The sequence below is a fragment of the Gorilla gorilla genome, chromosome 6, assembly GCF_029281585.2.
Source record: "Gorilla gorilla gorilla isolate KB3781 chromosome 6, NHGRI_mGorGor1-v2.1_pri, whole genome shotgun sequence".
Lineage (NCBI taxonomy): Eukaryota > Metazoa > Chordata > Mammalia > Primates > Hominidae > Gorilla > Gorilla gorilla.
Genome location: NC_073230.2, coordinates 161,157,096 through 161,179,381, shown reverse-complemented (window position 1 = coordinate 161,179,381; position 22,286 = coordinate 161,157,096). Strand labels below are relative to the sequence as shown.

Below are 22,286 nucleotides of genomic sequence, written 5' to 3'. Positions count from 1 at the left end.
TAGTAGTTTGATTATAAAACCATTTAGGCTTTGATTACTTTAATTTTTTTTTTTTTTTTTTGAGATAGAATTTCGCCCTTGTTGCCCAGGCTGGAGTGCAGTGGTGCAATCCGGCTCACCGCAACTTCTGCCTCCCAGGTTCAAGCAATTCTCCTGCCTTAGCCTCTCGAGTAGCTGGGATTACAGGCATGTGCCACCATGCCCAGCTAATTTTTCTTTTTGTTTTTGTATTTTTTTTTAGTAGTGACGGGGTTTCTCCATGTTGGTCAGGCTGGTCTCGAACTCCCTACCTCAGGTGATCTGCCTGCCTTGGCCTCGCAGAGTGCTGGTATTACAGGTGTGAGCCACTACGCCCGGCTGGTCACTTTAATTTTTAATATATTTTTATGTTATAGCTCCTTCATGGTTTAGGTTGGTTAACTTTTTTTTTTTGAGACAGAGTTTCACTCTTGTTGCCCAGGCTGGAGTGCAATGGTGTGATCTCGGCTCACTGCACCTTGTGCCCACCGGGTTCAAGCGATTCTCCTGCCTCAGCCTCCTGAGTAGCTGGGATTACAGATGTGCATCAACACGTCCAGCTAATTTTTGTATTTTTAGTAGAGACGAGGTTTCGCCATGTAGGCCAGGCTGGTCTTGAACTCCTGACCTCAGGTGATCCACCCACCTTGGCCTCCCAAAGTACTAGGATTACAGGCGTGAGTTACTGTGCCTGGCCTAGGTTGGTTAACTTTTTTATGAGAACAAGACTTAAATGGATTTCTTATTGCTTAAAACATAGTTCTTTGTTTTATTCTTTTTTCATATTATTATTTTATTTCGTATTGTCCCCCCCGACCCCCTTTTTTTTTGTTTGTGTGTTTGAGACAGAGTCTCACTCTGTCGCCCAGGCTGGAGTGCAGTGGCACGATATCAGCTCACTGCAACCTCCATCTGTCAGGTTCAAGCGATTCTCGTGCCTCAGCCTCCCAAGTAGCTGGGATTACAGGCACACGCCACAATACCTGGCTAATTTTTGTATTTTTAGTAGAGACGGAGTTTCACCATGTTGGCCAGGCTGTTTGTGACCTCCTGACCTCAGGTGATATATCTGCCTCAGCCTCCCAAAGTGCTGGGATTACAGATGTGAGCCACCACAGCCAGCTGTTTTTCACTTTTTAAATGTTTTATGTTTTTCAATTAAATACTGAGTTGATTTGTATTTTTTCTTTCTATTTCCTCCCTCCCTCCCTTCTTTGTTTTTTTTTCTTTAGCTGGAATTACTGGCATGCCACCATGTTTGCCTAATTTTTGAATTTTTTTTTTGGTAGAGATGGGGTTTCACCATGATGGCCAGGCTGGTCTTGAACTCTTGCACTCAAATGATCCATCTAACTCGACCCTCCAAAGTGCTGGGGTTACAGGTGTGAGCCACCTTACCCAGCCTTTTTCTTTTAAAGAGTTTAAAATACTGCGAAATAATTTAAAACACTGAAATTATCTGAGTACTGCTTTGTCAGTTTCCAAGTTTTTATATGTAATATCTTGTTGCTCTTATGTGTTATTAATTTTTCTTTTACTCATTTCTATACCGTATTTAGTACAATTCAAAGAATTTAAAGGCATTAGTTTTTTTTTTTCAATTGCTTTCTGTCAGGAATTTCACCTTACTGTGACTCTTACCTTTATTTTACTTTCCTGAAGTGTTTATAAATTAAATTTTATTATGCTTGTAAGGTGGACATGATTATAATCGTGCTTAATTTTTAAAATTTTGTTTTTTAGTCATCTGCATCACAGTCACCAAAAGCACCTTTTACAAAGCTTTTAAAAATACATATATCTGGTCATTTCACATCAACTTTATTAAATATAGAAGTTAAACCTGGTATGTGAACTTTGTAAAGAACCCATTATGTAGTTAAAAGCCACTACTGTAGACAGAGGGAGACTTCAGAAGTTTACCTAAAAGAGGGGCAAAACCAGAGTGAGGAATACTTCAGTGAATTATGAGGACACAATTATATTCATGTGGGTCTGTCCTCACATTTAGAGTACAAGGAAGTGCTGGATTTAAGGGAGAAAATGACTGTAAACTCTGATATTTTCTACTTGATATGGTAAAATGCTGGAAAAATGCCCTAATTACTTATTTTGTATACCTTCAAATTGTGCTTTATGTTGAATATAAGTCTAAGCCTTAAAATTTAACATTTAACTCTATGTACTTATTATTATTTTTTTTTTTCTGTAGACCTCGAAGTAGGGGGAAAACTGCAGTGGAAGATGAGGACAGCATGGATGGGCTGGAGACAACAGAAACAGAAACAATTGTGGAAACAGGTATCAGAACTCAAGAATTTATAAGAATGTATATGATGCTTTGCATATGTTTGTACACTGCATGTAGCATTTGTATAACAATATTCTGTGTTAAGCATTTGTTTTTATACTGAACTCTAAGTTTCCCATCTGCCTCGTTTTGATAACTAATGACAAAGTGAAAAAACTGAGCCCTCTATCTCTCTTTTTTCCCTAAGCCCTGGTTTAGTATAATTATTTTATATCTGAAGATAAATGTTTTATCAAGGAAATAAAGACTGGGAGAAACAGTAATCCAGGCTGTTAGTATAATCGCTCATAGTATATTCTGGCCTATGAACCATCTAGTGTTTGTTTAAAGCTTATTTTGTTAATATGTGTTTTGAAAAAAGTAGTATGTTTCATTATGGAATTAATATTGTGAAAGGCTAGGCCAAACTAGACCAAATAGTTTCTGGTCTGTTGGACTTTTAGGTACCCTTAAATAAGCTGCTGTATGTTGTGCATCTGCAAAAGGTAGCTAGAGTTGGTTGCCCAAAGCAGTTTCCAAAATTTTCAGGTCAGTGGTAAGTTATCAAAGGGACTAGGATTCATATTGTATTTAGAGGATACCTGTAGGAGATAGTCTCTCATTGGTAAAGTTTTCAATAGTTGTTAGATAGAGTTTAGACACAGTGATAGGCTTTCTCTCTGAAGTTGAATATCATCTTGATGCTTACAGAATATCATACAGTTAAGAGATGAGAAAAATTAAAAATTGTTATAGATTTTAAAATACATTTTTCCAGAAATCCTTACAGTTGTCAGATGTGTTGCTATTATATAGGTATAATTCTTGGAAAGCCTTCAAATAATCTATAGTTTCTTTCCAATAAGGTCTAGTGAGAGTAACAAAATGATGCTTGGAAGCTCAGAATACTAAATTTCACCCTTTTGTGCACATTCATTAATTACTATATTACTTTAAACTGTTAATTCTTTTTCATATGGTTTTTTTTCTGTACTATATATTGTTACTTTTACTACTGAAAAGTCCTTTTGAAGCTTTAGTGTTTTTTGTTTGTTTGTTTGTTTGTTTGTTTGTTTGTTTGTTTTAAGACAAGAGTCTTGCTCTGTTGCCCGGGCTGGAGTGCAGTGGCATGATCTCAGCTCACTGCAAGCTCTGCCTCCCGGATTCACAGGTTCATGCCATTCTCCTGCGTCAGCCTCCTTAATAGCTGAGACTACAGGCGCCCGCCACCACACCCCGCTAATTTTTTGTATCTTTAGTAGAGACGGGGTTTCACCATGTTAGCCAGGATGATCTCAATCTCCTGACCTCATAATCCGCTCACCTCAGCCTCCCAAAGTGCTGGGATTACAGGCGTGAGCCACTGTGCCTGGCCTATTGTTGTTATTTTTGAGACAGTCTTGCTCTCTCTCCCAGGCTGGACTACAGTGGTGTGATCTTGGCTCACTGCAACCTCCACCCTCCGGGTTCATGCAGTTCTCCCTGCCTCAGCCTCCCAAGTAGCTGGGATTATAGACATGCGCCACCATGCCTGGATAACTCGTATTTTTAGTAGAGACAGGGTTTTGCCATGTTGACGAGGCTGGTCTCGAACTCCTGACCTCAGGTGATCCACCCGCCTCCCAAAGTGCTGGGATTACAGGTGTGAGCCACCGTGTCTGGCTCCGATTATTATTATTGCTATTCTTCTTCTTCTTCTTCTTCTTCTTCCTCTTCCTCTTCTTCTTCTTCCTCTTCCTCTTCCTCTTCCTCCTCCTCCTCCTCCTCCTCCTCTTCCTCCTCTTCCTCTTCTTCCTCTTCTTCCTCTTCTTCTTCTTCTTCTTCTTTTTGAGTTGGAGTCTCACTCTTGTGTCCCAGGCTGGAGTGCAGTGGCGCGATCTCAGCTCACTGCAATCTCTGTCTCCCGGGTTCCAGCGATTCTCCTGCCTCAGTCTCTCTCCTGGTCTGGGACTATAGGTGGATGCCACCACGCCTGGCTAATTTTTGTATTTTTTTAGTAGAGATGGGGTTTCACCATATTGGCCAGGCTGGTCTTGAACTCCTGACCTCGTGATCCACCTGCCTTGCCCTCCCAAAGTGCTGAGATTACAGGCGTGAGTCACCGCGCCCTGCCTGATTATTATTTTTTTTAATTTTGTTTTTTTGAGACAGAGTTTCGTCCTTTGTTCCCCAGGCTGGAGTGCAGTGGCGTGATCTTGGCTCACTGCAACCTCCGCCTCCCAGGTTCAAGTGATTCTTCTGTCTCAGCCTTCTGAGTAGCTGGGATTACAGCCACCCGCCACCACGCCCGACTAATTTTTGTATTTTTAGTAGACACAGGGTTCTCCCAGTGTTGGCCAGGCTGGCCTCGAACTCCTGACCTCATGTGATCCGCCCACCCTGGCCTCCCAAAATGCTAGAATTACAGGCGTGAGCCACTACGCCCGGCCCTTTGATTATTGAAGATGATTATTTCACCACCTTTTCTTTTCTCCTGAAACTTCCAACACCCCTTCTCATTTTTGATTCTTTAGTGATGATCTTGCTTATTTCAGTGAAAAAATAAAAAATAGAGAACAATTACAAAAGAAGTTCCATATTCATCTACCATCAAATCTATTTTCTTGCTTGCATCCCTACCCGTATGTTGTTTCTGTCCTGGTAAAATGGGATAAAGACTGTCTGCGGATAAAGCCAGCTCCTCTGCTTGTGTCTTCCATTGTGTCCCCTCTCATGTATTGCGGACTTTGGTTCTGCAGTTGTCCTTGCTTTTCTGCATCAATAACTTTTCCATCTCATTGATTTCATTAGCATAAGGGGGGTGCTGCAGAATCACCCCCTTTCAACACAAATAGCCTCTCTTGATCCAACAACCCCTTTTAGGTACTATACAGCTTCTTTGCTCCACCATAGCAAAAATCCTTGAGTTATTTATACCTATGATTACTACTTATTTTTCACCATTTTCTCGTGAACCCACTCTAACGAAGCTTTCTTCCTCCCATGCTACTAAAATTATTCTTGTCAATGTAATGATCTCATATTGCCCAAACCAGCTTTTAGTCTTCATCCTCCTTAACCTTTCAGGATCGTTTCACACAGCTAACCACTCTCAGGAGTGAAACTTTTTTTTAAAACTTGACTTTCAGGTCACTGCATTGTCTTGGTTTTTTTTGTTTGTTTGTTTTTTTGTTTTTTCCTACTCCTTCACTGGTTTTTTCTCATTCTCTTCGCTCATCTTCTTATGTATTAGGTGGTCTTATTCAGTTTAATGGCTTATTATCTATTTTTGTGCTATTATTATGTTATCTAAATGCTAATGACTCTAAAATTACGTCACCAGCTCTTTCTTGCTTTGAACACAACCTGTATCTTTCAGCTTGTTTCTTAACATCTCTTCTTAGATGTCTGAAGAGGATCTCATATTTAGTGTGTCCTCTCTGGAAATTTTTGCTGTTATCCTGAAACCCTCTCTTCCAGTGTTACCACCTCTGGTATATTGCCACTGTATATTGTTCAGGCTTAAAAAGATGGAGTCTTTCTTGATTTCACATTTTCACATTTTACATTTTATACATTCACATTTTAGACATTCACATTTCACATTTTCACATTTTAGACATCCAGCCCACTGGAGGGCTTTACCTACCCAGTATATCCTGGATTCAATTGCTTTGACCCCTCCACTGCTATTATTCCAGAACTTCACACTACCATTCCACTGGACTGCTGCAATAGCTTCCTAACTGGTCTTTTTCCTTTTCATTCCATTCTACTCTTGTCCCACACATAGTAGCCAGAGTCATCCTTCCAAATTCAAAGTGAGAGCCTTTTACTTCCCTCTGTCAACCATCCAAAGACTCCAGTGATATTTAGAATAAAATTCAAAGTTCATGCAGTACCATTGTTTTCAGGCTCCATTGATCTGACTTTGGCTACTTGTATAACCGTATCTTATGTTCCCTTGTTCACTGGGCTCCATCCTTACTGGCCTCCTGGCTTTTCCTGGAGCCCACCAAACATACTCCTTTCTCAGGCATTTGCACTTTTTGTCTTCTTTGCTTGGAAAAATTTTTTCTTAGATATTCATACAGCTTATTCCCTTACTTCAGTCAAGTCTCTACTCAGTTACAGTTTTCCCAGAGACCTTTCCTGACACACTTGTTTAAAAAGTAACACTTGTCACTTTGTCTTCTCCTGCTTTATTTTTCTCCTAGTCCTTAACAGATAGGACGTTTAATTCCATATTGGCTTATTGTATGCTTTCCACACTAGAATGTAAGCTTTATGAAGTCAGGGGATTTGTCTTGTTACCTTATTTATCCCCAGTGCCAAGAATACTTCTAGGGATATGGGAGGAATTGGATTCACTAAGTGAAGCAGTATTGTGGTCTTGAATTTTCTTTATGTTTTCTAAGCTACTTACTATTTTTGGAACATTACAACATTACAACAAAAGTAAATTCCTGGCATTTTTTTTTCCTTACTTGAGAGTAGTAAGCCCCACGAATGGACTGTCTTCTCATGCTGTCTCCTATGAGAGGTCAAGGCAAATACAGTTTAGATAAACGTTTTAATAGGAGCAGAAAACTATTTTTTTAAACCTGGCTTTACTAAAGTTAATAAAGCCAAGTGTGTATTAGTCTTTGTTTTGTCTTTGTCCTTGGAAAGTCCATTGTCCACTTCTTTTAGGGAACATAGTGAACATAGGGCAAGGAGACCAGTGAAAGAAAGAATAACTGTTATAACCACTAACCTGCAAATAAACCCAGACAGAGTTCGTTCCATAAATTTCTAGTTCATTTAAAAGCACATTCAAGTTTGCTGCAAGGTTTTAACATATGTATGTCTCAAGACCCCAGGGTTTATTTGAAGGTTCTCTTGTTCCTGTAAATCCTGTGCCTTGACATGCTTACTTAATGTTTTGTAGTAATATAAGGGTATTAGGCTGGGCGTGGTGGCTCACACCTATAACCCCAGACCTTTGGGAGGCCTAGGTGGGTGGATTGCTTGAGCTCAGGAGTTGGAGACCAGCCTGGGCAACATGGCGAAAACCCGTGTCTACAAAAAAATACAAAAATTAGTTGGGTGTGATGGTGTGCACCTGTAGTCCTAGCTACTCAGGAGGCTGAGGTGGGAGGATCGCTTGAGCCCGGGAAACACCAGTTGCAGTGACCTGTAATCAGTCGCACCACTGTTCACCAGTCTGGGTAACAGAGTGAGATCCTGTCTCAGAAAAAAGAAAAGAATGCTAATGAATCTCCTACCATGGTGGGTGGATGGGAATGAGTAATCTAGGAGTAGCCACTGGGAAAGTAATAAGAAACCTCATTTGGTAATATTTTATGTTAAGAAAATTTCATCTTTATCTCAGCTCACTGCAACCTCCGCCTCCTGGGTTCAAGCAATTCTCTGCCTCAGCCTCCTGAGTAGCTGGGATTATAGGTGCCTGCCACCATGCCTGGCTAATTTTTTTGTATTTTTAGTGCAGACTGGGTTTCACCATCTTTGCCAGGCTGGTCTTGAACTCCTGACCTCGTGATCCACCTGCCTTGGCATCCCAAAGTGCTGGGATTATGGGCATGAGCCACCACACCCAGCTGAGAAAATTTGATCTTTTGTTGGTGGTGGCTGTTACCAGTCTCTGCGCATTTTTTTTATATGAATAAAATCAACTTGAGTGAAGTGCTAGTTACTTGAAGAGAAGAGAAACTTTTTTTTTTTTCTTGAGAATCACATAATCAGGTCTTTGCAAACTTGTTTTCATTAATTATAATTAGCTAATTATAATTCAGTTAGTTGTAATTAAACATTTTTTTCCTAGTGTTCAAGTTGTCATAGTTTGGCTCATGGGAGCCCCTTGTGAGCTGGCTTCTGAGTCCTTTTAAATAACATCTCAAAACCTTTCAGAGCTCTGTGCTCTTTGGCAAAAGTTTTATTTTTCAGGCCCATTTAAAATTCTCCCTGCCACAAGGTATGAAATCAGCTGTTCTCTAAGGACTTCTAGTTTTTTAGTGGAGAATAGTATTAGGGACAAAAATTTAGGCTCAAGGGATATCGGGGGAAATTCAGCCAGATGTTGGGCAAAATTCACCCCTGATAATTCATGTAGGTTCTTTTCTATTTTCCCTAAGCTTCGGCTGGTTTGAGAAATAAAGGGACAGAGTACAAAAGAGAGAAATTTTAAAGCTTGGCGTCCGGGGAAGACATCACATGTTGGCAGGTTCCATGATGCCCCACAAGCCGCAAAACCAGCAAGTTTTTATTAGTGATTTTCAAAGGGGAGGGAGTGTATGAATAGGGTGTGGGTCACAGAGATCACGTGCTTCACAAGGTAATAGAATATCACAAGGCAAATGAAGGCAGGGCGAGATCACAGGACCAGGGCGAAATTAAAATTGATAATGAAGTTTCGGGCATGCATTGTAATTGATAACATCTTGTCAGGAGACGGTTTGAGAGCAGACAACTGGTCTGACCAAAAATTTATTAGGTGGGAATTTCCTCGTCCTAATAAGCCTGGGAGCACTACGGGAGACTGGGACTTATTTCATCCCTACAGCTCTACCATAAAAGACAGCCGCACCCAAGGGGGCCATTTTAGAGGCCCACCCTCAGGGATGCATTCTCTTTCTTAGGGATGTTCCTTGCTGAGAAAAAGAATGCAGTGATATTTCTTCCATTTGCTTTTGAAAGAAGAGAAATATGGCTGTGTTCTGCCCGGCTCACCAGCAGTCAGAGTTCAAGGTTATCTCTCTTGTTCCCTGAACATTGCTGTTATCCTGTTCTTTTTCAAGGTGCCCAGATGTCATATTGTTCAAACACACATGCTCTGCAAACAATTTGTGCAGTTAACGCAATCATCACAGGGTCCTGAGGCGACATACATCCTCCTCAGCTTACGAAAATGACGGGATTAAGAGATTAAAGTAAAGACAGGCATAGGAAATCACAAGGGTATTGATTGGGGAAGTGATAAGTGCCCATGAAATCTTCACAATTTATGTTGAGAGATTACAGTAAAGGCAGGTGTAAGAAATTATAAAAGTATTATTTTGGGGCTCTAATAAATGTCTGTGAAATCTTCACAATTTATTTCTTCCACCATGGCTTCAGCCGGTCCCTCAGTTTGGGGTCCCTGACTTCCCACAACAAAGGGATGCATATTACAATTGTTTCTGTTGAGAATTAGTTATGTTGAGTCCACTTTAGTCATATACTAGTACAGTCATGCACTGCATAATGACAGCAGATCACATATATGACAGTAGTCCCATAAGATTATAATGGAGCGGAGAAATTTCTGTCACCTCAATATGTCATAGCTGTCATGATGTCATAGCTGTCGTGATGTCATAGCACAGCGCAGCATAGTGCATTACTCACGTTTGTGGTGATGGTGTAAACAAACCCAGTGTACTCCCAATTATATGTACTATACAAAAGTACACTACATACACTCTTGCACAGTACATAACTCTTGATAATAAGTGACTGTGTTACTGGTTTATATATTTACTATACTATACTTTTTATCATTATTTTGGAGTGTACTCCTTTTCTTAAGCAAAAAAGTTAGCTGTAAAACAGCCTCAGGCAGAACCTTCAGGAGCTATATCAGAAGAAGGCATTGTTATCATACGAAATGACAGCTCCTTGTGTGTTATTGTTGCTGAAGACCTTCCAGCAGGACAAAATGTGGAGGTGGAAAGACAGTGATAGTGACGATCCTGACCCCATGTAGGCCTGGGCTAAGTTTAAAACAAAAACAGAGAAACAAAAAAGAAAAACCCTAAAACCAAAAAACTTATAGAATAAGGGTAGAAAGGAAGATTTTTTTGGTATAGCTGTACAATGTGTATTTTAAGCTGTGTTATTACAAAAGAGTCAAAAAGTTAAAAAAAAGTTTATAAAGTAAAAATGTTACAGTAAGCTAAGGTTAATTTATTACTGAGCAAAGAAAAATAATATTTTAAAAATTTGGTGTAGCCTAAGTGTACAGTGTTTATAAAGCCTACTTTAGTGCATAGTAATGTTTGAGGCCTTTACATTCACTCAGTGACTCACCCAGAGCAACTTCTAGTCCCACAAGCACCATTCATGGTAAGTGCTCTATGTAGGTGTACCATTTTTTGTGTTTTTACACTGTATTCTTACTGTTGTTTCTATGTTTACATATATTTAGATACACAAATACTTGACTATTGTGTTATAGTTGCGTACAGTAACATGCTGTACAGGTTTGTAGCCTAGAGTACTAGGCTATACCAAATAGCCTAGGTTTTTAGTAGGCTATACCATCTAGGTTTGTGTAACAGTGACAAAATTGCCTAATGATGCATATTTCAGAACATATCCCTGTTCTGAGAGGACTGTAATTACATAGATCTATACACACACTTACAAATGTGAGTTCACATCGATACATTCAGTTACTTCTAGCATATCCCTAATTTTTAAAAATAGACTTTATTTTATTTGTTTATTTTTTTTGAGACAGAGTTTCACTCTTCTTGCCCAAGCTGGAGTGCAATAGTGCAATCTCGGCTCACTGCAACTTCCTCCTCCTGGGTTCAAGCGATTCTCCTGCCTCAGCCTCCCGAGTAGCTGGGACTACAGGCATGTGCCACCACACCCAGCTGATTTTGTATTTTTAGTAGAGACAGGGTTTTCCATGTTGGTCAGGCTGGTCTTGAACTCCTGACCTCAGGTGATCCGCCCACCTCAGCTTCCCAAAGTGTTGGGATTATAGGCATGAACCACTGCACCTGGCCAAAAATACCCTTTATTTTTCAGAGCAATTTTAGGTTTGTAGCAAAATTGTGAGGAAGGTACTGAAATTTCCCATAAATCCCCTTCCCCGACACGTGTATAGCCTTTTTCATTATCAACATCCTATACTAGAGTGGTACATTTGTCACAATTTTTTAAGCCTACATTGACACATTATCCACAGTTTATAGTTCACATAAGGGTTCACTCTTGGTTTACATTCTATGGGTTTGGACAAAGGTATAATGACAGGTATCTGTCATTATAGTATCATAGTCACTGCCCTAAAAATTCTCTGTGTTCCACCTATTAATCCCTCCCTCCTTGCTAACCTATGGCAACCACTATTCTTTTTACTGTCTCCGTAGTTTTGCCTTTTCCAGAGTGTCAAATAGTTGGAATCATATAGGATATATAGCCTTTTCAGACTGGCTTCTTTCACTTAATAATATGCATTTATGTTTCCTCCATGTCCTTTTCTTTTTTTTTCTTTTCTCTTTTCTTTGCTTTCTTTACGGAGTCTTGCTCTGTATTCCCAGGCTGGAGTGCAATGGTGTGATCTCGGCCCACTGCAGTCTCCGCCTCCCGGTTTCAAGTGATTCTCCCGTCTCAGCCTCCCGAGTAGCTGGTATTACAGGCATGCACCACCATACCTGGCTATTTTGTATTTTTAGTAGAGACAGGGTTTCTCCATGTTGATCAGGCTGGTCTCGAACTCCTGATCACAGGTGATCCACCCGCCTCACCCTCCCAAAATGCTGGGATTACAGGCGTGAGTCACCGCGCCCAGCCCTCCTCCATGTCTTTTCATGTCTTGATAGTGCATTTCTTCTTAGTGCTGAATAATATTGTATTGTTTGGATGGACCAGAGTTTATCCATTTGCCTACTGATGGAATTTCTATTTGCACCCTGGTTTTGGCAGTGAAGAAAGCTACTGTCAACATCTATGTGCAATTTTTGTTGTGGATGTAAGTTTTCAACTCATTTGGATAAATACCAAGCAGCATGATTTCTGGATTGTATGGCAAGAGTATGTTTAGTTTTGTAAGGAACCACCAAGCTGTCTTCCAAAGTGGCTGTGCCATTTTGCATTCTCACTAGAAATGAATAAAAGTTTCTGTTGCTCTATGTACTTACTGACATTTGGTGTTGTTGGTGTTCCAGATTTTGGCCATTCTAATAGGTGTGTAGTGATGCCTTGTTGTTTTAATTTTCATTTCCCTGATAACATAATGTGGAACATCTGTTCATATGCTTATCTGCCATCTGTTTATGTTTATTGGTGAGGTGTCTGTATTCCCTATGCTTTTTTTCTTTCTTTCTTTCTTTTTTTTTTTTTTAAGACAGAGTTTTGCTTTTGTTGCCCAGGCTGGAGTACAATGGCACAATCTCGGCTCACTGCAGCCTCCACCTCCCAGGTTCAGGCGATTCTCTTACCTCAGCCTCCTCAGTAGCTGGGATTACAGGCACCTGCCACCATGCCTGGCTACTTTTTTTGTATTTTTAGAAGATACGGGGTTTCACCATGTTGGTCAGGCTGATCTCGAACTCCTGACCTCAGGTGATCCACCTGCCTCGGCCTCCCAAAGTGCTAGGATTACAGATGTGAGCCACCATGCCTGGCCTTCCCTATGCTTTATCTCCTGAAAGAGAGTACAGAGAAGTGGTATAATTTCTTCCTTAAATGTTTGGTAGAATTCAGCAAGGAACCAAACTGGGTGTGTTCAATATTGGAGGTTTATTAATTTTTGATTCAATTTGTTTAATAGGTATAGACGTATTCAGATTATTTCTTCTTGTGTAAGCTTGAGCATATTGTGTCTTTTAAGTAATTGGTCCATTTCATCTAGGTTATCAAACTTGTGGGCATACAGTTGGTAATAGTATTTCTTGAATATTTAAGATTCCATGGGATCTGTAGTGATGTCCCATTTTTCATTTCTGATATTACTGAGTGCAGATTTTCCCTCCTTTCTGAAACAGTTGACCCTTTAATAGCTTGGGGTTGAACCGTGTGCATCCACTGATAAATAGAGTTTTTTCAGTAAATATATTGGAAATTTTTTGTGGAGATTCGTGACAATTTGAAAAAATGCGTAGATGGACTGTAGCCTAGAAATATTTAAAAAATTAAGAAAAAGGTATGCATGAATGCATAAAGTATATGTAGATACTTGTCTGTTTCATTGTTTACTACCATAAAATATACACAAATCTATTACTGAAAGTTAAAATTTATCAAAACTTAAGCACACACTTAAAGACTGTATGTGGTACCATTGGCAATTGAGAGAAACGTAAACAAATGTAAAGATGTAGTATTAAATAATAACTGAATAAAATTTACTGTAGTACATACTGTACAACTGTAATAATTATGTGGCCACCTCCTGTTGTTATTGCAGTGAACTCAAGTGTTGCAAGTATCTGATTAAAACACCATGGGATACCAATCATCTTTGAGCAGTTCATCTCTCCAGTAAATTGGGTATCTTGGTAAAAAGTGATCTGGCGCTTCTCGTGTATCTTTCACCATGTTTAGTGCAGTGCTATAAATTGTGCATAACACCACGGGACCCATATGAAGTGCCACTAATGATGCTTAAAGTGCTCCCTACAAGAAGCAAAGTCATGACATACAAGAAAAAGTTGAACTGCTTGATGTGTACCATAGATGGAAGTCCGTAGCTGAGGTTGCCCACTATTTCAGGTAGACAGTCTTGTAAACAGGTGACATAAACTTACGGTATCAATAAATACAGTATGGTCCTGTAAATGTATTTTCTCTTCCTTATGATTTTCTTTTCTTTTCTTTCCTTTTCCTTGTCTCCCTGGCTGGAGTGCAGTGGCACGATCTCGGCTCACTGCAACCTCTGCCTTCCGGGTTCAAGCGATTCTCCTGCTTCAGCCTCCTGAGCTGGGATTACAGGCGCATGCCACCACGCCCAGCTAAGTTTTTGTATCTTTTGTAGAGATGGGGTTTCACCGTGTTAGCCAGGATGGTCTCTATCTCCTGACCTCCTGATCCGCCCGCCTCGGCCTCCCAGAGTGCTGGGATTACAGGTGTGAGCCACTGTGCCCGGCCATGATTTTCTTAATAACATTTTCTTTTCTCTAGTTTACTTTATTGTAAGAATACGGTATATAATACAACACAGAAATATTTGTTAATCTACTGTTTATGTTATTGGTAAGGCTTCCTGTCAACAGTAGGCTATTAGTAGTTAAGTTTTCAAGGAGTCAAAAGTTACACAGATTTTTGACTGTGTGGTGGGGGGGTTGGAGCCCCTAACCCTCTCATTGTTCAAGGGTCAACTGTATATGTGTTCAATGCCATAAATTTTCCTCTAAGCACTGCTTTCACTGCATCTCACAAATTTTCTTTTTATTTTCATTTAGTTTAAAATATTTTTCAGTTTCTCTTGAGGTTTCTTCTTTGACCTGTGTGTTCTTTAGAAGTGTATGGTTTAATGTCTCAGTATTTTGAGATTTTAAGCTATCTTTCTGTTACCGAATTCTACTTGAATTCTGACGTGGTCTGAGAGCAGACATTGTACGATTTCTATTTTTGAAAATCTGTTAAGGTATGTTTTATGGCTCAGAATGTGGTCTACCTTGTAAGTGTCCCATGTGGATGAGAAGCATGTGTATTCTGCTACTGTTGATGAAGTAGTCTTTAGATGTCAGTTATTTCCAGTTGATTAACGGTGTCAGATTCAACTATGTCTTTGCTGATTTTCTGCATGCCAGATCTATTTCTGAGAGGGGTGTTAAACTTTCCAACTATAATAGTGGGTTCATCTCTTGCTCCTTGAGATTGTATCATTTTTTGCTTCACATATTTTGATGTTCTGTTGAGACACACTGATGTCTTGGGAATTAACCCCTTTATCATTATAAAATGCCTTTCTTTATTCCTGATAACTTTGACATCTGATCTGTCTGAAATTAATATAGCAACTCCTGCTTTCTTTTGATTATTTTTAGCCTGGAATATCTTTCTCCATCCATTTATTTCTTATCTGTATGTATCTTTATATTATAGTTAAAGTGGGTTTTTTTTTGTAGACAATATGTACTTGGGTTTTCTTTTTTAAAAATCTATTCTAGGCCATGTGTGGTGGCTCATACCTGGAATCACAGCACTTTAGGAGGCTGAGGCGGGTGGATCGCCTGAGGTCAGGAGTTTGAGTCCAGCCTGACCAACATGGTGAAACCCCATCTCTATTAAAAATACAAAAATTAACCGAGCATGGTGGCGGGTACTGTCCCAGCTACTCAGGAGGCTGAGGCACAAAAATCACTTGAATCCAGGAGGTGGAGGTTGCAGTGAGCTGAGATCGTGCCATTGCACTCCAGCCTGGGCTTCAGAGCAAGACTCTGTCTCAAAACAAACAAACAAACACAACCTATTATAACAATTTCTGTCTTTTAATTGGTATATTTAGACCATTGTTATTCAAAGTGATTCTTTTTTATTTTTAGAGACAGAATCTCACTGTATCACCCAGGCTGGAGTGCAGTGGTGCCATCATAGTTCACTGTAACCTTGAACTCTTGGGCTCAAGCCATCCTCCCACCTCAGCTTCGCGAGTAGCTGGGACTACCTGTGCTCAGCCTCCCAAGTAGCTGGGACTACTGGTGCACACCACCACTCCTGGCTAATTAAAAAAAAATAGTTTTTTTGGAGGGACGGGTTCTCGCTGTGTTGCCCAAGCTGGTCTTGAAATGCTGGCCTCAGCCTCCTAAAGTGCTGGGATTACTGGATGAGCCACCATGCCCAGCTTTAGAGTGATTGTTGATATAATGGAATGGATATCTACCATATCTGTTAACTGTTTTCTATTTATTGTCCTTGTTCTTTGTTCCTATTTTTGTCTTCCACTCTTTTTGTGCTTTTTGTGGTTTCATTTTATTTTATTGTATTATAATTTTTTGAGACAGAGTCTCACTCTGTTGCCCAGGCTGGAGTGCAGTGACATCATCTTGGCTCATTGCAAGCTCCGCCTCCCGGGTTCACGCCATTCTCCTGCCTCAGCCTCCCGAGTAGCTGTGACTACAGGCGCATGCTGCCCTGCCCAGCTAATTTTTAATATTTTTAGTAGAGACGGTGTTTCACTGTGTTAGCCAGGATGGTCTCGATCTCCTGACCTTGTGATCTGCCCGCCTCGGCCTCCCAAAGTGCTGGGATTACAGGCGTGAGCCACCATGCCCAGCCTGCCTTTTGTGGTTTTAATTGAGCAATTTGTATGATTCTGTTTTCTCTTCTTTCTTAGCACAGTTTTCTTTTTTTTTTTTTTTTGAGTTGTTGCCTTAGAGTTTGTAATATATGTTTACAACAAACCCACGTCTACTTTCTAATAACACTGTGCAGTAGTGTCCCACTTTAACTATGGTTTTGCTTTTCACAGTTTTGGTTACCTCCAGTTAACCGTGGTCTGAAAATATTAAATGGGAAATTCCAGAAATAAACAATTCATAAATTTTTAGTTGTACGCTGTTTTCAGTAGCATAATGAAATCTTGTGCTTTTTAGCCTGAGATGTGAATCGTCTCTTGGTCCAGCACATCCATACTGTATATGCTACCTGCCCATTAGTCATTTAGTAGCCATCTTAGTATGATTGAAAAAACATACTGGATATATTGGGTTTGCTGTTATTTGGTTTCAGGCATCCACTGGGGGTCTTGGAATATATTCTCCATGGATAAGGTGGCACTACTGTAATTTTCACTTGTAATGTGAGTACTTTATAAGAACAAAATAATCCTAATTCCTTCCTCCCATCCCTTGTATTGTTGCTGTCAGTCATTTCACTTATACGTAAGCATATGTATTTATACATAAGCAATCATAATTGAATACATTGTTGCAGATATTATTTTGAACAAACTTATCTATTAGATCAGTTAATAATAAAAAAGTTTTTTTTTAAATTTTATCTTCACTTGCCCCTTCTGAGATGCTCTTCCTCTCTTGATATAGGTCTAAGTTTTTGACCTGTACCATTCTTGTTCTCTCTGAAGGACTTTTAACATTTCTTGCAGGGTAGGTCATCTGACAACAAATTCTTCAATTTTTGTTTGCCTGAGAAAGCCTTCACTTTTGAAGGATAATTTTGCAGGGTACAGAATTCTAGGTTGATGTTTTCTTTCTCTCAACATGTTACATATTTCATTCCCTCTCTTCTTGCTTGCATGGTTTCTGAGTTGATGTAATTGTTACCTTAGGTATTTTTTTCCCTCTGACCTCTTTCAGGATTTTTCAGTATTCTGTGGTTTTTAATATGATATGACCAGGTGTAGTTTGTTTGGGCATTTATCCTTTTTGATGTTCTTTGTCATTTGGTTTCTGAGATTAATTTGAGGAATATTTCTTGTTCTTCCCCTCTTTTGTCTCTTTTTGGTATTTCCATTACATGTTACCTTTTTGTAGTTTTCTGTATTAAACATTCTGTTCTTTTTTTTTTTTCTTCCCAGTCTTTTTCTCTTTGCTTTTCAGGTTTGGAGGTTTCTTTTGAAATATCTTCAAGCAATGAGATTGCTTCCTCAGCTGTGTGAGGTCTACTAATAGGCCCACTAAAAGCATTCATCATTTCTGTTAGTTTTTAAAAAATCTCTATCATTTTAATCTCTACAATTTCGAGTTCTCTGCTTACATTGCCCACGTCTTCTTGCATGCTGTCTACTTTATCCATTAGAGCCGTTAGCATATTAATCATAGTTGCTTTCAATTCCTCATCTGATCATTTCAAATTCCTTCCTGCATCCGAGTCTAGTTCTGATGTTGCTCTATACTGTGTTTTTTGCTTTTAAGTATACCTTGTAATTTTTTTTCTCGATAGCCAAGTGTAGTACACTGGGTAAAGACAACAGCTGTAAATAGGCCTGTAGTAATGTGGTGGGCCTTGTAGGAGGAGGGGGAAGTCTGAATTTTTTACTCTTCCTCCCCACCCTGCCCTTTCACTGCTTTTAGGTGGGGCAGAATGGCCTAGAATGGGCTAAAGTTAGATAGTTCTCTTAGGCTAGAACTGGCTGGAGTTTATTTCTCTTCTCGTAGGTTAGGCTCTAGTTAAATAGTTTCTCCTGAAGGCAGGCCTTGTTAAGAGAAATGGTTCCTTTTCCCCTCCTGCTGTTGAAAGCAAGAAGAGATTTTTCTGTGAAGTTCACTGTGAGAAACTAGTAGAACTCCTAGAGGTAAAACACAAAACCGTGGGGCCCCACGATGACTGGGTCCCTCTGTAGTTTTTATCTTCCAGACTCGTCCACACTGAACCTCCAGCGTTTTGTCAATTATGGTTCAGGTTTTTGTACCCATGGAGGTTTTTACCCATGGGTTTCTGCTCAGGTAAGTTGTGATTCATGTCTATCCCTCCAGTTCTGAGGGTACCTGTTTGCCCTGTGACTTTATTGACCTTATGGTTCTAGCAAGAGTTGTTGATTTTTCAGTTTAGCTTTTTACATGTATTAACTATAGTTATATCCCTTTTCTAATTTGGTAAGCCAGTTATAACTATAGTGGAATGGATTATAATTAATAGTTAACAATAACTAAGTTAATACCTATCCATTATTATAAATATGTCTCATAAATAATAATTCTTATTAAAATAGTAAAACTATCGGATTTAATATCAAGATTACCATTTGTGACTAATCTTTGAGGGATTTCCACTAATGATGTCTATCATACTGCCTTGAGTTACGTATCAGAATCTTAGATTATCTTGTGGTCTAATTATTTGTTAATTTTTAGCTGTTGCTTATGTAATGACTATTGGTTCTTATTTAGTGGTGGCTTTCAGATGTTAGTATTTAATTGACATAGACAAGATAGGGGTCTTTTGCTTTGTCAGTACACTTGATGAGACAGGTGGAATTGGAGTTCCAAAGCCATACACGTGTTACTTTACTTCAGCGCCTTTTGGTTATTTGCATATGGTTTAAGTATACAGCTTTGTATAAACCCTACATATGCCTTTATTTACAATAATAGAAACTTTAGTGATATTATTTTAAAAAGTGGACACCCCAAATTATTGTTTGTACATTTTGAGTATAGCTGCTAATTGACAACAGATTATGGTGACATTTGGCACAAAGAAAAAGCCTGGATTCTTGTTACATTAATTGGCCTAACAATTTAACTTTACCTGTCCTTTCTTATCTTTTTTTGATATGAAAGTTTGTAATTGACACTTCTCTTTTTGAAGTATCAGGTTTTTCTTTGGATAAAATTTTCCCTAACTTTAGTATATTATTTAAAATTATATACTGTGGTGGTAGAGATTGGTGGTGTCTGTCAAATAGCTCTGGCACTCTCCCTTCTGGATATGTGGTGGAATTACACAGCTCCAAGCCTGCTTGACAGGCCCATATGACTGTGTCCAGTGAATTGTGGGTGGAAATCATATGGGTCACTTCTGGACTGGAGCAAAACCCTCTGAGCTTTTTTCTTTTGTAGTTACTGTCAGTGTTTGAAATACTGACTGCTTCGACGGTTTAGTTGAAGAGATGGTGAAGTAAAGACACCTATATGTCTTTGATAAGCCATACATAATTTTCAAACCGAAGTTTAAAATGAAAAATTCAGCTACTTATTGCCACATAACAAATCATTTCAGAACACAGTGGCTTAAAAAGCAAACATATTTCATGATCTTGTGGGTTAGGAATTTAGGTCAGGCTTGGCTGGGCAGTTCTGCTCTGCTGGCATCCACCAGAGCCATTTATTGCTATTCAGGTGACACCTGGGCTGGTCTAGAGGGTCCAAGACAGTTTCATTGGTTCATTTTTGTTTTTAAGGCCTAAATAAAGTTAAATTTCAGAAGAAGATCAATATTGGTAGAAATAATTGTTATAAAGATGTATGTTGTAATTTGTTGGTTTATTTTAGTTTCTTTTATTAATTGCAAAAAATTCCATTAACATTTAAAAGTTATGTAGCAAAGCTAAAGGAAATACTGATAACAACTAAATAAAACACCTAGAGAACAGTTGACTTCTAACAGTTACTATTTTTTTTCATTTATTAGCAGTCTATCCTGCTTAAACAATTACTATTTAAATTAATGCCCGTATATTTTTTGGCTTTTGACAAGTATTGGACTCTTAAGCTTTTTGAATTTGCATTAAAAATCACATTAAATATTATAACAGTAATGTATATTTGTAGAAATTTATGGAACTGTGGGTAATTATAAAGAGAGTAAGTCACCTGTAAAAGTGTTAACTCTCAGAGAAAATTAGTGCTTTTTTTGTGTATTTACTTTTAGTTGCTTACATTGTTCTGTGAAAGCAGCAACTATATTCATATTATTAATCAGTGTCAGTATTTTAAGTAGTTTAGTGAATACAGATAGGGTTAATAAATAATTTGCTTTTTCTAATATAGTGCTAATGTTTTAGCTTTACAGTACAATTTTGATGACATTGGATACACTAGATTCAATGAGATATATCCAGAAAACATAACTGTCAGGAGGCAGACTTCTTTCAAAAGGAGGGAGGGACATGGTTACACAATTTCTTAGCTATGTTTTCTTCTGTAGTTTTAGTAGGAAGCAAGCATGAAAAATATTGCCATTCTCTGGAGTTAAGGGAAGTCAGTTATTCTATTTTATAGCTGATTAGGCTGGGCATGGTGATGGTGGCTCATGCCTGTAATTCTAGCACTTTGGGAGGCTGAGGTGGGAGGATAACTGGAGCCCAGGAGTTTGAGACCAGCCTGGGCAACATAGTTAATCCCTGTCTCTACCAAAAAAAAAAAAAAAAAAAATCCAGGCATGATCGCATGTGCCTTGTAGTCCTGGCTAGTGGGGAAGCTGAGGTGGGAGGATACCTTGAGCCCAGGAGTTTGAGGTTCTGATGAGCTATGATTGTGCCACTGTACTCTAGCCTGGGTGACAGAGCATGAGCCCATCTCTTAAAAAAAAAAGTTGATTAAAGCATAGAGGGAGAAGGCATATTTTTTGGATAACTAGTCGATAATGAATGTCAGTGTTTACTTGCATAGTTAGTAAATTCGAGTTCATTTTAAATATATTATTTTTCTCTGTGCTTTTTATAAATCTTTGTGTCTATATATGAGATTTATCTGCTTGCTTTATATTATATAATTAACATCAATTAAGCAACTATCGAACATCATTCAGGTTTTGTGGTAGCTCTGGTTTATAAAAACAGATACAATGCCTGTTTTCATAGAGCATGTAGTCAAATTGGGGCTGTGGTCTCCTGTGAATGGCACATACAGAACAGGGGTTCTTAACTTTTTCAGCGCCATAGTCCCCTTTGGTACTATGATGTAATCTATGGACTCTTTTTCAAATAATGTTTTTAAATGAATAAAATAAAAATACACCAAAATAGGATTACAAAGATAAACAATTGCATTGAAATAAAAATAAGCCAAACTTGTAATCTTATAACATCTTTTTAATTCACTTAAATTATAAAATCTAGCAGTGAATTTAATAACTACTGTAATTTTGAAGTAGTGATGAGGGTGAATGATATTTTGGGATATCTGCAACAACTGCATGTGATAAGAAAATATCCGTGATTTCTGTTGGTGACAAACACTTAGGTATCCACTGTGCTTGTTGCTTACATTCTTAATATTTTCTTAGAATTCTAAATTTTGGAAGTGAATAAAAATTAGAGGTTAGTAAAAATAAAGAAGTAATTTCTCCCTCTAAAATCCTATAACCCTTAAGTAAGTAAACTTTAAAAATCCATTGAAAAAGTAGGACGCTTTGAAAGAATATACTAATGTATTGATAAGGGAGTCCAAAATTGACCTCTAAAATATTTTTGACATAGCCTGTTATGCTATCAGTGTTGGTAAGTTTGTTCAGTATATTTGTAGGCTACACACAGTCCTTTCAAAGAAGTATTTAACCTTTGAGGGAAATACTTTTGTAATTGTTCAAAATCAAAATGCTTTATTTCTGTGAACTTGGCTGTGAGATAAATGTTCTGTCCACTTCATAATTTTATTTAGCAGTGCTTAAAAAAGAGTATTTTTAGTTATCTCATAGTGTTTATATTCAGTAAATGATCCCTCAGTAACACGGTCCTAGTAAGACTGTTAACATTTCTCTTTAATATTGATGTATTTATAAAACTTACATGCTACACTTTGATGCTCTGCCAGGCGGTGGAAGTAGTGAAAAGAGCACATCAGGCTTTAGAGTTACACAACCCGATTTTGTATCCCAGCTT

At 38.6% G+C, this 22,286-nt stretch overlaps 1 protein-coding gene across 21 annotated transcripts in view; it reads left to right on the top strand.

Moving 5' to 3' along the window:
* The window catches only part of KMT2C (lysine methyltransferase 2C), a 300,175-nt gene that overhangs the window by 75,990 nt on the left and 201,899 nt on the right, over window positions 1–22,286 (top strand). For all 21 annotated transcript variants that reach the window (XM_055392460.2, XM_055392455.2, XM_055392459.2 and 18 more), the window contains one exon: window positions 2,231–2,319. In XM_055392460.2, the coding sequence (XP_055248435.1) occupies window positions 2,231–2,319 (89 nt within the window). The remainder of the gene's footprint in view (window positions 1–2,230; window positions 2,320–22,286) is intronic.